Source organism: Rhinolophus sinicus, chromosome 17, assembly GCF_057876585.1.
Source record: "Rhinolophus sinicus isolate RSI-liver-muscle chromosome 17, RSI-T2T, whole genome shotgun sequence".
NCBI classification, from domain to species: domain Eukaryota; kingdom Metazoa; phylum Chordata; class Mammalia; order Chiroptera; family Rhinolophidae; genus Rhinolophus; species Rhinolophus sinicus.
Genome location: NC_142517.1, coordinates 150353381 through 150368384, shown reverse-complemented (window position 1 = coordinate 150368384; position 15004 = coordinate 150353381). Strand labels below are relative to the sequence as shown.

Here is a 15004-nt window from a genome sequence, read left to right as displayed (position 1 = left end):
AAATCTAGCAGTTTGATGTCCTCAAACTCCCTTAAAAATGGGCAATTCTCTGACACAAATAAACTTTGAGTAAAAAATTAAAAAAACAGCTACTCAGGTCTTGTTTTCTCTTTACCCTTAAGATAGTGCTGTGGTCCCCAGAACACAGGACAAGAATCTGAGTCTACATTGGGAACTTTGATGGCTGATACGATATAACTAGCCTGTCACCAAAGTGGGGAGAATGTGGGACAGAGAGAGTTGAGAGACACAAAGCCTACTTTCTAACTCCATGGTGTCAGATGTGAAAAACGGCTTCTCCATGTGATGCTCTATACGAGGGCCAAGTCTATCTAAATTGGTTACTCCTGATGGCCATCCTGTGGGACAAATGCAAGGTCAAAGCCCCCATCCCCTTAAGAAGAAGAATACATTTAGATCATCCTCTATGGCAAAAATAAGTCCAATGAGGTAAAAGTCTTTAGTAGATCACCTTCCCTCTCAGTAACTATATCTGCCAGTGGAGTCTATGAAATCAAGTTTTTTACATTTCTGTAAAATAGAAATAAACCTTGGAAGTCCCCTTCCGGGAAATGCAAATAGGTCACATGAAAATTCAAATATGGAGTTTTTTATGGGAATTAAGAAGCTACACATGACAAAGCTCTTTGAAGACGAGGTCTATACAAAAAGAGGATCATTATTTTTTGTCTTTTACAGAAAAGCAGCTTTAATGAAAAAAGTATTGGTCAAATGAAATTAGAGTTGATCAAAGAATGGGCTCTGAATTGTTAATTTATATTTTCATATTAAGTTTCCTATTGCATCTACACAGATACTTGCAAAAAGGGATCCAAGTAAATAAGTGTTGTTGTTTGAGAATTTTGCCACATCCTTTATGATGATTCAGATAAGTTGTGACTTGCTGAAGGTCTTATTGGCCATAAAAAGTGGGAGATCCAGGATGAGTCTTGACTTTACCTTCTTCTCGGTCCAGAGCTTTCTCTAATTATGCCCCTCACGGGAAACAGGAAGGTCAGGACAGAGCAGGTTGCTCCACTGTGTGTAGGTGTCTGACATATGATAAATGCTCAGTAAGCATTTGTTCCCTTCCTTCCCTAACTCTTTCATCTGTTAGATTTCCCTAAAACCTGTGGGAAAGCTACAAAGAGGACAGGAGACAGGGCTTCCATATATGAAAACCTTCATTAGTTAAGGATGTGTTGAGGTGAAACATCTCAGAAACTTTATAAACTGTACTTAGAAATCTCTTCTTAAGGCTGCTTGCTAACTCCTGAAATCTCTTGAGTAAGGGTAAAAGCCTTTCAGTTTAACTTCACAAAGAAAAAAGATAAAATGCAAGTACTTGATATACGCTAAAAGGTAAAATAAATGATTTTCAAAGTATAAACCATCATACAACAAACAATTCTGAGCTTTCCGACTTTGGTTATGAGGGAAAGGGTAAAGAGAGCAGAAGAGCCTTTAGTATCTAAAGTTGATGGCAAGTTATGGAAAGAAGCTCTTAGAACCTCACTCTTGCCTGAGATCAGTCCTGCTTTCTCTTTAACAGGGAAGGAACGAGAAGTTTTGGAAGCGTTTTGTTTGTTCTTTAAGGTATCACAGAGTTTTCTCAAGAAAGCAAAGCTGTAGTGAATATCGAGCAAGAGCCAGATGTGAAGCGAGACAATTTTGCAAAGAGGTTCTCTTATTTAATCCAACAACATCCCTGTGAGGTAGCTTACCTAGGTTAAGAAATTTGTGTGAGTTCAAATAAACTGGGAGGTGATCAAGCTTCCCAGCTTTGCATCTGTATCTTCTAATTCTAAAAGCCGTGTTGTTTCTAGACTTTGTGACATGTATGAGGGACAACAAAGAGAAAAACTGATAAAGGGATCAACCACACCAGAGGGAACAGCATTATTGCTCCTACCAAACACCAGCTTGGGTTCTGTTCTATGTTTACATCGTGTCCTAATATTTTACAGAATTTGTTCAAATGCCCCGGTAAAGAGAAATACAATACCTTTAGTCTGAATTACTTCTGCTTGTTCTGTTGCTTGGAAAACACTTTTGGGGTCAGTTAACAACAAGATACCAAATATCCAGACCTCAGCAAGACAGTCACTGCACTAAATTCCTAAATAATAGTCCACAACCACAGAAAATTGGCAATGCAGCACAGAATAATCAAAAGCAGCTTCATATTTTCCAGATAAAACAAAGCATCGTTTGTATTGAGGCATTTTTAGAAGGTACCACTGAAAACCAGACTGCAGCCTGGAATGGCTTAAAATACCACATTTAACAATCACATCAATGGCTTTTAAACTTTAGAGGCAAACAGCTTCCTTTTACTACAAATTCAAAGTGAAGGATTAGATGCAAAGCTAACAGATTAATTCAGTACATACTCAAGCTTAGAGACTATCCAATGCCTTAATTAATACCATTACAAGTATATTTCGCCAACCAGCTGGGTTTTAACGATTAAAAGGTGAAGGTCAAATTTTTTTTCTTAATAAATTGCTTCAAATTAAGCCCCCCACTCACTGTAAAAAGAACACAGATAATTAAATTGAAAGGGAAAGACTAACAAATAATTATTTTGGCATATTAAGCAACCTATCCTTAATCAGTCTATATTTTAATTGAGGCAGTACCACAATTAAATGTTCACTGAACTTTGCTCTTCTGTCTTAACTTGAAGTTACTTCTACACCAATACAGAATAACTAGGAGAGTTGGATAAGGCAAAGGACTATGGATTCAAGCCTGGCAGAGAGCAGGAGAAGAGCTAGAAGGACAAGAGGCCTTGCCTATCTAATGCTTCCAGAATGATTCCACTACCGCCAGGATTAAAAGAAAAACAAAAACACTATCAACTGTGAGCTTAGACTGTATCACAGATGTCAGATAAAATTATGTTTCATTTCTTATAAACCAGTAGGCAAAAAAGGTCCAAAACACTAGCCAAGCCATTTACTCGCTACATGGAAGCAGTAGCTATTATAATGAGTTATACTAGATCTCTGTGCTTGGTTTGTTTTTGAAGTAGAAGGGACCTCCCCAGTGTCTATGACTGAAGAATACTCTGCAATGTGCGTCTTGGTGGGAGGTAAAGTCCACCTTGTCTTACAGAAGCTAAGAAGTACAAATACACACTTGTCAGGCCTCTCTTGCAGCTAGAACACAGGCATGGGAACCGGGCTCAGCTATTTAGTTGCACTTGATCCACACATTCAATTTTTCCTTGGCTATTCTTAAGCATTTTCTCCTCCAGATGAATTTTTTAAATCAACTGGGTATGCTGTGTTAAAAAAAAACACACAAATGACAGGATTTTTTGGGCAGTGAAAATACACTATATGATACTATAATAGTGTTACATGTCATTATACATTTGTCCAAATCCACAGAATGCACAACACCAAGAGTGAACCTTAATGTAAACTATGGATTTGGGGTGATTATGATGTGTCAATGTGGATTCAAATGTACCAAGGTTCATCAAATGTACCAATGTATGTACGACAAATGCACCACTCTGGTGGGGAATGGTGATAATGGAAGAGGCTGTGCATGGGTGACATGGGGTATACAAAAAAATCTCTGTATCTTCGTCTCAATTCTGCTGTGAACCTACAACTGCTCTAAGTATAGATAATTTTGTAAAATCTAGTGGTTTTAAAAAATGAATCTACCCATTCAGAAATATGGTATTTCTCTCCATTTATTCAGGTCTCCCTTTAAGACTTTCAGTAAAGTTTTGTTATTGTCTTCCATATAAGGCTTGTATATTTTTTCTTAGGTTGATATTTAAAGTTTTTTTCCTATCATAAAATGGGAACTTTTTCCTATTCATTTTCTAAACAGTGCTGCTATACATAAAAGATATTAATTTCTTATGTTGATATTATATTCACTCTAAACTCTTATTAGATCCAGATTTGATAACAGAAAACTTTCAATCTTAGAATACAGTAATTATTTCATTTTTCAAATTAAGTTTAATAATAGTAACATGAAGATTTTGTGATAGTATAGGTCACTTAAAGAGACATGGTAAAAGGTAGCAGATCTCTCTAGAGAGCTTCAAAATAAAGATAACACCTCATTTACTTGTTTTAGATCAAGGTCCTAACATAAGAGCAAGAAGAGAAAAAATAGATGCCCTCATCTGGCATCCCCCACATTATAGTTTAATATTGATTTTTGCTCCCTTAGGCCCAACTCAAGGTCAAGAGAAAGATAGTGCTCATTCACACTCATGGAATGGTCGAGATGAGGTAAATTTACTTTCCCAAAACACATTTTAAAGTTTTTAATATTGCATTCTCCAGTATGATTCTATAGCATCCAGAAAACACTTTTTGCTCAGCTATAAGCACTTCCTAGATAAAAAAAAACATAATCATAAAAAAGATGTTTCCTATTTTTAGAGTTTACTCAATGGCTTTCAATAGTTTAATATCTCACTATACATATTTCAAATATCCATATATACGTACATATGCGTGTGTGTATATATATATATATATATATATATATATATATATATATATGTATATATGTATATAACAAATTTCAATTCCTGCTAAGTTTTTACCATTAGTTTAAAGTAGGTACATGTGATATCTTCTTTTAGGGATAGAAGCTGAGGGTACACCAACTATTCAATACTACTTCTAAAAAAATAGTTGTTTTCTTTTGAAGAATACTAAATTTAACTCAGTGATTATATTTTCCGAATTTTCACAATAGGTTCATAAAACGGTAGTTCAAGATTGTCTGTAAAAACAATCTACAAAGGATAGGAAAAGCTGAGCTCAGTATTTTAGACATGAATATTTCCTAAATTTCTAGGATTGTGAGTTCAAGTACATAGAAATTAATTTTCCTTTGTGCTTGCAACAAAGATTGGTGTTAATTGGAAACAGTAGAGCAAAATTTTTCCGTACTGCAGGAGATACTATTACCCAACTTTCAGAGGAGTCTCAGATTAGCCAATTTCAATTTACAGAGAAACTTAGCTATGATTTACTTATATAATGAGAGTTGGCACAGAGCTCAGCATATGAATGGTCAAATTCCAAGTATTTTCCCCATTTTGTGACATAACTTCAAGATTTAAAATTCCATCTGCTTTGTTCCCCAACTAATACAACCAGGTTGTAGTTAAGAGGAAAAAGGCACATATTATACAGATGTTTTATGAGAAACGTTCCCATTACTTTTTCAAGTTGGTTTGCATTAGTGAAAAGCCGTCGTGTGGGAATTATTATGAAGAAGTGATTCAGAAAATAAAAACAGTAGTTGCTCTTAAAGACACGGGGGAATTAAACCCCAAATCACATGATCTACAACTGAAAAAGTTTCTAATGCAAACTATGTTCACTGTCTGGCCCATCTGAAAGACAGGGTGCTGAGTACCATTTATATACTGTTATTTCACATGAGCCTGGATTGATCAAAATGGATGGCAAGTTGGTTGTGAAAGACTCCATCACTAAGTGGGGGAGTTTTGGCTTGGATACTCTGGCCACTGGTTGGCAGCTCTAGCCAGATAGTTTAGGATCTAACTTTATGCTGGAAATTACAAAGGCATCTAACGAAGCAAACAACAAAGTTCCTGAGATGAGTCAGATGAGCCAAAACTGGGAAAAAAAAAAAAAAAATTTTTTTTGTTAAACTCCTTTCAGAGAAATAAAGAGAAGGATGTTTTGGCTGTGACCCAACAGAGGGTGAATGTCCTCCTGGACAGAAATTATGGGAACTGAAAATTCTCCCTAGTAACAGTTCTAATTAATTATTCAAAACTAGGGGTTGATTTTCTAAGGTTAAGAACTAACTAGGGCCTCCTGTTTCTATTATTAAAAACTGGTTTCTTCTTTGTATCTGTTTACTCATGCGTTAATGAGAAGCTACTAATGGAATCTTAACAGCAACTTGACAACAAAGATTACTTTTAAGGTAAGTTTGTCATTTTTGCAGACTTGGTTTAAGGGATAACTAATAAACAAGAAATTTGTCTAGGTTCCATATAACCAAAAAGTTTTTAAGTCCACTTTATATATAAGTATAGAAATAACAGATATTAATAATCTTATCATAAGGTATTACAAAATCTTTTGAATTAAAAAGTTAGCTATAATTTTACGGAAAGTAATATTACGAAAATAAGCATGCTTATTTATATTTTAATAGAAATTAAAACTCTGTAAATGCATGTTAATCCAGAGTTCGCGAATGGCTGGTTTTCCGAGTTATTGTATATTGAATATATATAATATATGTATATTGAATATATACAATAAATGTATATTGAATATATACAACTCAGGAAACCAGCTATATTCAATATACAGTAACTCGGAAAACCAGCCATATTCAAATACAATAATTCGGAAAACCAGCCATTTGCCAACTCTGGATTAACATGCGTTTACAGAGTGAAATGGCACATTACGGGGAAATCAATCTACACTAACAGAATTTCATTATGCAATACAAGTAGACAGTATGTAGTTTTCCTAGAGAGAGAAATGGGGTATAACACTAAGTGATCACCAAAATAACCTTATTGGAGTTCATCACATGGGATAGAACGTAGAGTCACAATGACCACATACGTACCAGAACTCTACAAACAGAAATGAAATCCAAGCCAAATTAAGTAGCTCTCATCATAATGAAAATTAAGCAGTCTGGCATTGAGTGGGGCTACACCTGTTGGGGGGAAACTTGATACTCAAAAGATGAGGACCAGTCAGCCAGCAGTTGGTCAAACATATAAAATGCAATTACATGTGGGAAAAGGGAAAGGGCTTTCTAGAAACCGAATTCCTGGACACACCTGCCATCCCTGAATGTCTCTACGTCAAAGTCTGGATCTGAATGCCCTGTTAAAATTATGAACCTTACACATCTTCTAGGGAAGGAGTTGGTTCAGAACCCAAACTCAATTTTCAAAGTCCCTTCTCAAAAGAAAGTTCAGAACTACATGTCATTCCAATACGCTGTTTGTGCTAACCCATATCTCTTCTCTGATGGTTCCTGATGCACTGACATCTGCCCAGCCTGGGGTGGGGTCCTGCGGCTCCACACCCACCATGTTTGCTTGACCCAATTCATTCTTTTACACATACCTGTTTCCTTCTTGCTTCCCTTTCCTCCCTCTCGGCTCTTCTTCAGCACAGCCTTTAACATGTTTGATACTCCTTTGCCTCTAAAGAGAAAAGGAGGGGAGGAAAGAGGAATTAATGGTTGTAAGTTAGAATATACCCGTAACTAGCATATTGACACAAGAGGTAACTTGTGTTCATACAAACAGATTGCTTAGTGGTGATATAAAGGTGCCCTGAGTTTTACATTAATGGTCTATGAATAAAGTAAGATGGGAAACTACATGCTAAAGACATAAGGAGTGTTCTATAATGTTTAATGAAGTGATCAGAAGTTCACGGTCTTGCTATAAAAGTTTTTTAAAAACCCACAACAGTGCATTCTCAGCATTCCATATCTAATTAAAGTAACGAGGGTAAATCTAGGCACATTACTATAAGGTGTCTGGCATAGGAATGCGGGTCCTCCCAGCCCCAGTTCATCAAAAGAAAACATTAAAACAGAGAATCAAAAAGATAATGGTTAAGAAGGAAGTTACATAGTTAAAGACATGTTTTACAGATGCTAGTGATTATATAACCCCAAGGAAAACATTTTGGAAGGTTATCAGAATGAAAGACACCTTATAAGCAGTTGCAAAATAAATACAGTGGGAACACATTTTAACCCTGATGTCAGGGGACGTGATCAAACAGCATACACTACAGTGGGTTTGTACTATGGATAGTTATGACTCTTTGGGGAGGTGGGGAGGAAAGTGGAACAGGCCAGTGGCATTACAGCTGAATCCTTTCAATAAATGAGCTGTATTTTTAAGCGGGGTTGTCCTGAGCATGTAAAAACAACACAATGGCCCAGGCCTAAGATGAAACATGAAACCATCCCGACAGCAAGAGACAGACAAAAGGACCATTATTTTCACTATTTCAACAATCTCCTTTAGCTCCCTCTTCCCTCCACGGAGATGAGATGGCTGGACAACTCCGAATAGTAACAAATCTGAGTGGGTTGTATTACCCATCACAGCACACCCAATGCACCAAAGGAAAGGAAGGTAGAAGGCAGGCAGGTTACTTCTGAAAGAAAAAAGAAAGAACTAGAGGTAGGAGCAGAGAGAGGGGGGAGGAAGGGAGAAACTCCTACACAGATCAGGGTTCCCAAACCTGCCTAGTTTGCCTGAATGCTTAAAATGGCCTCTGTGTAACACCCTACATGGTCTCACCACCCCAAAGTGAATCATAGGTTTTGTGGGGACCACTGAGAGGCACGAAGAGTTTCAACATGCTGCCATTCACAGAATCCCACGACTAAGCACACAGGGTGACCTTTCTTATCATTTGGTCCTGGCCTGTATTTATTTTTCCAAGCCCTTTGTTTTCCTGACGAAGAAACAGAGACCCTGGGAGGCTGACTTGCCCAGGGGTCAGGCAGCTAATTAAGGCAGGGCCAGAATCCAAATCTGCAGACTCTCAGCCAGGGTCCTCCTTCTGGACTGGCCTGTCTTCTCAGAGCAATGAAAGCTTTGGGCAACAGTAATCAAACAAAAAAATTCAACAACAAACACACACACCTGAGAGATACTAGAAAGATAACATCTTAAGCAGAATTTGGAGAATGTGATAGTGAAGTTTATTAGGGTTAAATCATCTTACAACAATTCTTTGCACACAAAAGGGGCACAGCTTAGAGCCTAATTCTTTTTACAAATGCTACTTGAATGAACCCTGGTGAAAAGATGTGGGTTTCACCTAAAGGGCAAGCACTGAATCTGGAAGAGGGCCACAGTGCACTTCCATAGGGGAACTCTGGAAACACAAATTTCTCCTGACAGTAGTGCCTAAAAAAGAAACCATGTAAAATGTGGCATAAAGAATGACAGGCAAAAGTAAATAATAAGTAAATAGATGCCTAATAAGCCCAGGTATTTTCCTCTCCAGATAAATCAATCAACCTTCAGTGCCTGTCATTTAGCAAGGACTATATACTTTAAAAATAAAACTATTAATGGAATCATGCCAACAGAGCTCGTCCAAGGTCCCTTTTGAACTATTCCAGATGAATCCTGATTAATCACCCTAGTCAGCAACAATCCACAGCCCAGCCAATGTGCCACTTGGTATATATGTCCCACAGGGCAAGGACTAGGAGACTGTGATTTGGGCATCCCAGGGACCTTGTGTCCTATTTTGGGGGAAGCTCAGCTGTTTTCAGGATAGTCACATCTTCTACGTCAGTGGTCTTTAGTAAAGTGAAAGAGGCTATCAGATATCTGCTGTTAAGAATTTTTTTCAGTTTCTGCTTTCCTCCCTAAATAGCAAGTCAAGGGTAACAGCTTATATTTATATTCTATAAAGCTACCCAAACTGTGACCTGGAGAAACTGATTATACCTGAGTGCAAAAGTAAGGAAACACACACACATAAAGGGAACAAAATAAGACTGCTCCCAGTGAGTTAAATTGTGATCAGAGTGGAGATATGCAGACTCACTGGGAGTCCCAATTATCCATGACCCAAAACATGTAACTGAAACTTGATTTTTTTATAAATTTTATTGGGGAATATTGGGGCATAGTGTGTTTCTCCAGGGCCCATCAGCTCCAAGTCGTTGTCCTTCAATCCAGTTGTGGAGGGCGCAGCTCATTGGCCCATGTGGGAATCGAACCAGCAATCCCGCTGTTCAGAGCTCACGCTCCAACCAACCGAGACATCCGGTTGCCCCAAAACTTGATTTTCATCAATGGACCTAAAGACTATGATCATCTGAAGGGGTGTTGGGTCATCAGAAAAAGCACCTATAGTAATAGTTTGGGGGCCAACACTGGCAGTATCGTCCAGAAAAGATTGTCTAGACTATATCTATGTACTTATAGACACACACACCCATATCCAACTCCGGAAATGAACCCATCAGGTTTTTGGAGCCCAGTGCTACGTGTATGTAACTGGCATCACAGAACTATTTTCCCTTGTTCTGATTCTGTTCCCACTGAGGAGCACCGCATAATTTGGCTCCTTGCTTAGCCTAACAACAGTAGGGAGATAGTGTGCTGGTCTAATCAACCCAACACAACTGACTGGCTTGTTGACAAATATGATTCTGGGGATAAATTAATAAACGGATGTTCTGGCTTTAAACAAAAGTTCTCATGGGCTTTGTTAAAGGGAATCACTTGGCCAAGTATCATCCATTTAAGACATGGAGAATATTGGGTTTCTGACTCCAGTTTGAGCACCAAAAGGAAGACGGTAATACGTTCTTGAATGTAAATGCTACCATGAAACAGTCTCGTGAGGGCAGCCAGCAGCCTCTCCCTGAATGACAAGTCTGCATCGTCGTCACACACACACACATCCCTTCCCACAGCAACTTCAACTACTGTCATTTTTTACCCCTAAAAAGGGTGAACGCAGGTCCTACCACAGAAGTGAGCCAAACAGAAATGATACAAACCAGCCTTCCAGACACAGTAATTCAGACCCAACTGATTAAATGATAAGCCCTGAAAAGGAACTGACAGAAGCTATCAAGTTGCTACTAGAAGACCATACATGTGATAAGGAAGTACGTACAGACAAACATTACAAATATTAGCATAACATAAGGTATATTGTTATTTTTCACTTTAAATTATATTATAGACCAACACGCACAGGTATAACTCAAATACTGGCCAAATACCTCAATTTCTGCCCCATAAAACCTAAGACTCTACAACAGCAAGTAGTACAAATATATGGTTGGATTTGAATATTTAAAAATAAGTCTGTGAAAAAGTAGAGAACTTCAGCTATCATTTCTTTATATTATATACTTTTGAGGAAGAGGGTACGACCAGCCTCTAGGCTACAAAAACTGAAATTAACTAATGGGAGAAAATTGCCTATAATGTTCATTTCAAAGAAAATAAAATGTGAGGATGTGACATTATCCTTAGAAGACCAATGATCTGAAGTCATGCAAATGTCCTTATTTTTTCTACTATCATTCAACATCTACATTTCCTAACCACCATTGAGACTTCCTTCTAAAACCCCCAGAAGTTAAATCAACTATCAAGTTTACTTTCACTTCTTGGATTTCTCCTTTAACACAAAGTCTTTGGGGCTAGGCACAGTGTCCCCCAGTTATGTGTTAGAATTCTATGTAGTGATTACAATAGTATAGAAACTATAACAAAAATCGCCCTAGGTAAGACAGATGATTTCAAAACAAGGCAAAAATCTATTTCCGCTGTCAACCAGATGCAGTATCATCACGACGACCTCCTTGTCTGAAATCACAGAGTAACACTAGCATGAAAATTTTCCTCTTCTGGAGTGTGCCATACTGCGTGTTTATACAACTGCAGGTCAAATCTGTGAGCTGAGGGCAGGGACTATGTTTATTCTTTAACAGATACAAACAGAAGCCAGAACACAGGCTTCACATCCACTCTGTTCTCAGTATTTGTTGACAGATTTAACAGCGCTGCAATGAACACAGATGAACGATTTCCTCCAAATCAAGCAATTAACCAACATTTATAGCAGTTTATAAGTTACGAAGAACATTCCTATAAATTCTTACTCACAAGGAATTCAAGTAAACTCAGTTAAATCCACGTGACACCAAGCAATGAAATACAAGGGAGGAAAATGCTGCGTTTTGTAAATCCCTTCATGTCCACAACTGAATTAACCTTAAAATCTCAAGATAATAAAAATCGTATAATCCAGTTATCCAGAATAACTAAACACCCACTTTGTACACACTCCATCTGAAGGAGCTTCTCCCATCAAACCATCCGTCTGACCTCAAAGCAACGTTGTCTCTGAAAGTGCCTCTTTTGTTTTGTCAAAATAAATCAATAATGCTAGAGTAGCAATACTGACAAGTGAAAATACTGGAAACTAAATATTGGAAACATAATTTTTAAGAATTTTTTTCCCCAGAGAAGGGAGAGACATCAAAAACATCCTCAATTTTAGGGGCTCAAAATTTCTTTCTCAACCTTGTAAGGTATAAGACTCATCTAAATAATCACCTTGTCTTCTGTGGGACTAGCTTCAGAACTATTCTTTGCATTAGCAACCTTTAGTGTTTATCAAAAGAAAGGAAATGGGTGGTGGCAGTGGGAGGTTTGAAACAGCCTATAAGATAAATAATATAGAATAGAGCAAATGGGAGAAAACAAAACAGAATAGAGACCGCAAAGGAAACAAAGAGGTCTGCTACAGGGGGCACACTGGTTGTTAGCTGGAAATTCACGGGAAACTGCCTTATAGAAGCTTTCTGAAAGCAAGAGTTATATCTCAACATTCTTTTAGAGATCCCATGAGGCTGGGAAATACCAACCCTTGATGAATACTTGAAATTCCAGGAGGTCGCTCTCACTTTTTTTTTCCCCCTGTAGTAGAAACAACATAGTAATCAAGAGAGCTAGTCCTATAGCCCTGGTCCTGGCGTTGTGACTGGGAACCAGTCATTGAACTTCTCTGGGATTTAGATGCTTTGTCTAGAAAAGCTGGGGGAGAGAGAGGAGAGTGGACTATTGATCAAGCAAACAGAAAGCAACTGTGATAATGAGTAAAGGCTTAGCCTTTGGTTTTGCTTAACTTGCATAGCTGGAAAATATGGTATTATTAGGCTATAATTTATTCCCTAAGACACATAAGCCCAACCATTTGGTCTTCTTTATTCAAACCTCTTCTATAAATTGCACCTCTAAGTCTACTGTTCTTTATAATTAGGTTTGACGTAGGCAAAAAGACTTCAGATTTGAGTAAGAGTTATTTGAAGCATAGTAAATTTACAGTCACAGGTAACGTAAATATAATACAGTTCTGGGCATGAAGTTTGAACTCAAATGTTTAAATTATGATGTACAAAATTAAGTGGAAACTTCCTATTAGATTAAAATCACTTTCAATCTATAGTTAAAATATTCTATAGGAAGATATACGAATTGTTTCAGGACAAGTATCTTTAAAAAATCTGATTCTCCTAAGTTGGTATTTCAAGTTGGTATTTCAAGAAAATGACTATACCTACGTTTGTTTAAAGACGGTCTCATTTTGGTAACTACTTGGCAAAAAGGATATTTCACTTTTGGAGCAAAATACCACAAAGTTACTTCCTTAAGGCTACAAGAGTCTCTTTTGTATAGTGTGAAGGAATTTGTCAGTCCAACTTTTAACACTACCTTCTCCATAAAGCCTTCCTGAGCCGTGGTAGTCAAAAGGGATCTTTAATTCCACATCCCACTTTGTACTGACAATATGGTTACCAATCAAAGTCATAGTGAAAAATGTTGGAATTATACAAATCCCCACGGTACCTAACAATGTACCTTATAAGGTACAACAAACATTAAAGAAATCTCTTTAAAGGAAGGAGCATCAGGGCTGTTATGGAAGGGAAATCAAAATTAATGGCAATTCTCTCCTATGATGGGATTGGACTAATAATTTAAGAATTCTTCTGGCACCAAGTACTAATTCCAAGTTTATGGTCAAAATTATGTGGCTTACACATGATGAACAGCACATGGAATCAAGGCTAGCCAGGAAGGGAGTGAGGTCTTGCGAGGTATGACAGCCAGAGACAACAGGCATGGTATCTCAAAGACATCAAAGAGCAAGCACAGTCGGACCAAGTGAATGAAAAAGTTGAAAATAAGTCTGGTCCTTTTAAATAAACTTCATGTGGAATAATACCAGGCAACGATAAAGCCCACACAAAGACTAATATCATGGTTTGGTAACGCAGAATGGCCTCAAGGGAGAGTTGTTGGAAGCAAGAAAGTCAAGGAGCTTGATTCTTGGTTGAGGAAAGGTCATTCGGATGCTACTGCAGGAGGCAGGATTTGGAATATCATCCACTGTCCTAATAACTAGTGTTTACTCTATGGCAGGTGAGATGAAAAGTTTTGCGTACACATATAATCTCATTTTACCCTCAAAAATAACCTGAGATAGTTTACTGTTTATTTTTTATAAAGAAGGAAGCAGAGACTTAGATTCTAACAACTTTCTTGAGGTTACACAATTAATAAAGGTAGAGCTGGGCCTTGAACCCAGGGCTGACCTGAAAGCTCAGGCACTGAGAAGCCACTTCCCAAGTCCTCATTGAACTTGGGGGAGTGGAGACAGGGAGGTGACCAGGAGAGCACAGAATGCAAGCCTCAAATACACGGGGGCTTTTGCATGGGAGTGACTGGTTGGTTGTTACGGACCCAGTGAAGGAGACCTGGGAGAAAGCCAACATCAACGCTGGGCCCCGCGGGACCATCAGACAACAGTTCACAGAGAACCACCTAGGGTTTGAAGATGAAGAAGTCTTTGAATGTGGTCCCATCCTCTCTCACAGCTCTGCAGAGGATGTGACGAGGGTCACAGGGTGCCCCCCAGTGTCAGGTTTACAGCAACTGGAGACCCACGTCCCAACCCTCATTATGGCCGTTAGCTCCATAACAACCACGCCCTGATTATAGTCTCTTCTCTTTCCCCTTCTCCTTCCTGTTCAGTTTTCCATTTGTATCATACAATAGAGCTATGATCTCCCACCCGCACTGGCCACCTTTTTGACGTGGAACAACTACAACTCCCTGAATAAAGGTAAGAGGCATTCCATAAACAAAACGACTACGGGCGAGTGATTTTGCCTTTCACAGACTCCTCTAACAGGAATACTGCTCCCTTCCTGCTCAACTGGAAAATATCAGTCGAACCCCTGTCGGTATTATAATTTTAAAGAGGAAACTTTATTTTTTGTTCATAAGATGACTATCATCACAAGAGCAGATAAACCATCACCACAGTTGAAAAAAGAGCCGCTTGGAGGAGTCTATGGCACGGGTGATAGGCTTTTAGTCTGAAAGGAGAAGAGACCTTGAAGACATGCCAGAAAGTCCCAATTT

At 38.2% G+C, this 15004-nt stretch overlaps 1 protein-coding gene across 5 annotated transcripts in view; it reads right to left on the bottom strand.

Moving 5' to 3' along the window:
- Positions 1-15004, bottom strand: part of TANC1 (tetratricopeptide repeat, ankyrin repeat and coiled-coil containing 1) — a 218548-nt gene that overhangs the window by 140668 nt on the left and 62876 nt on the right. For all 5 annotated transcript variants that reach the window (XM_019727214.3, XM_088794246.1, XM_088794245.1 and 2 more), the window contains one exon: positions 7128-7207. In XM_019727214.3, the coding sequence (XP_019582773.3) occupies positions 7128-7188 (61 nt within the window). In that variant the 5' untranslated portion in view covers positions 7189-7207. The remainder of the gene's footprint in view (positions 1-7127; positions 7208-15004) is intronic.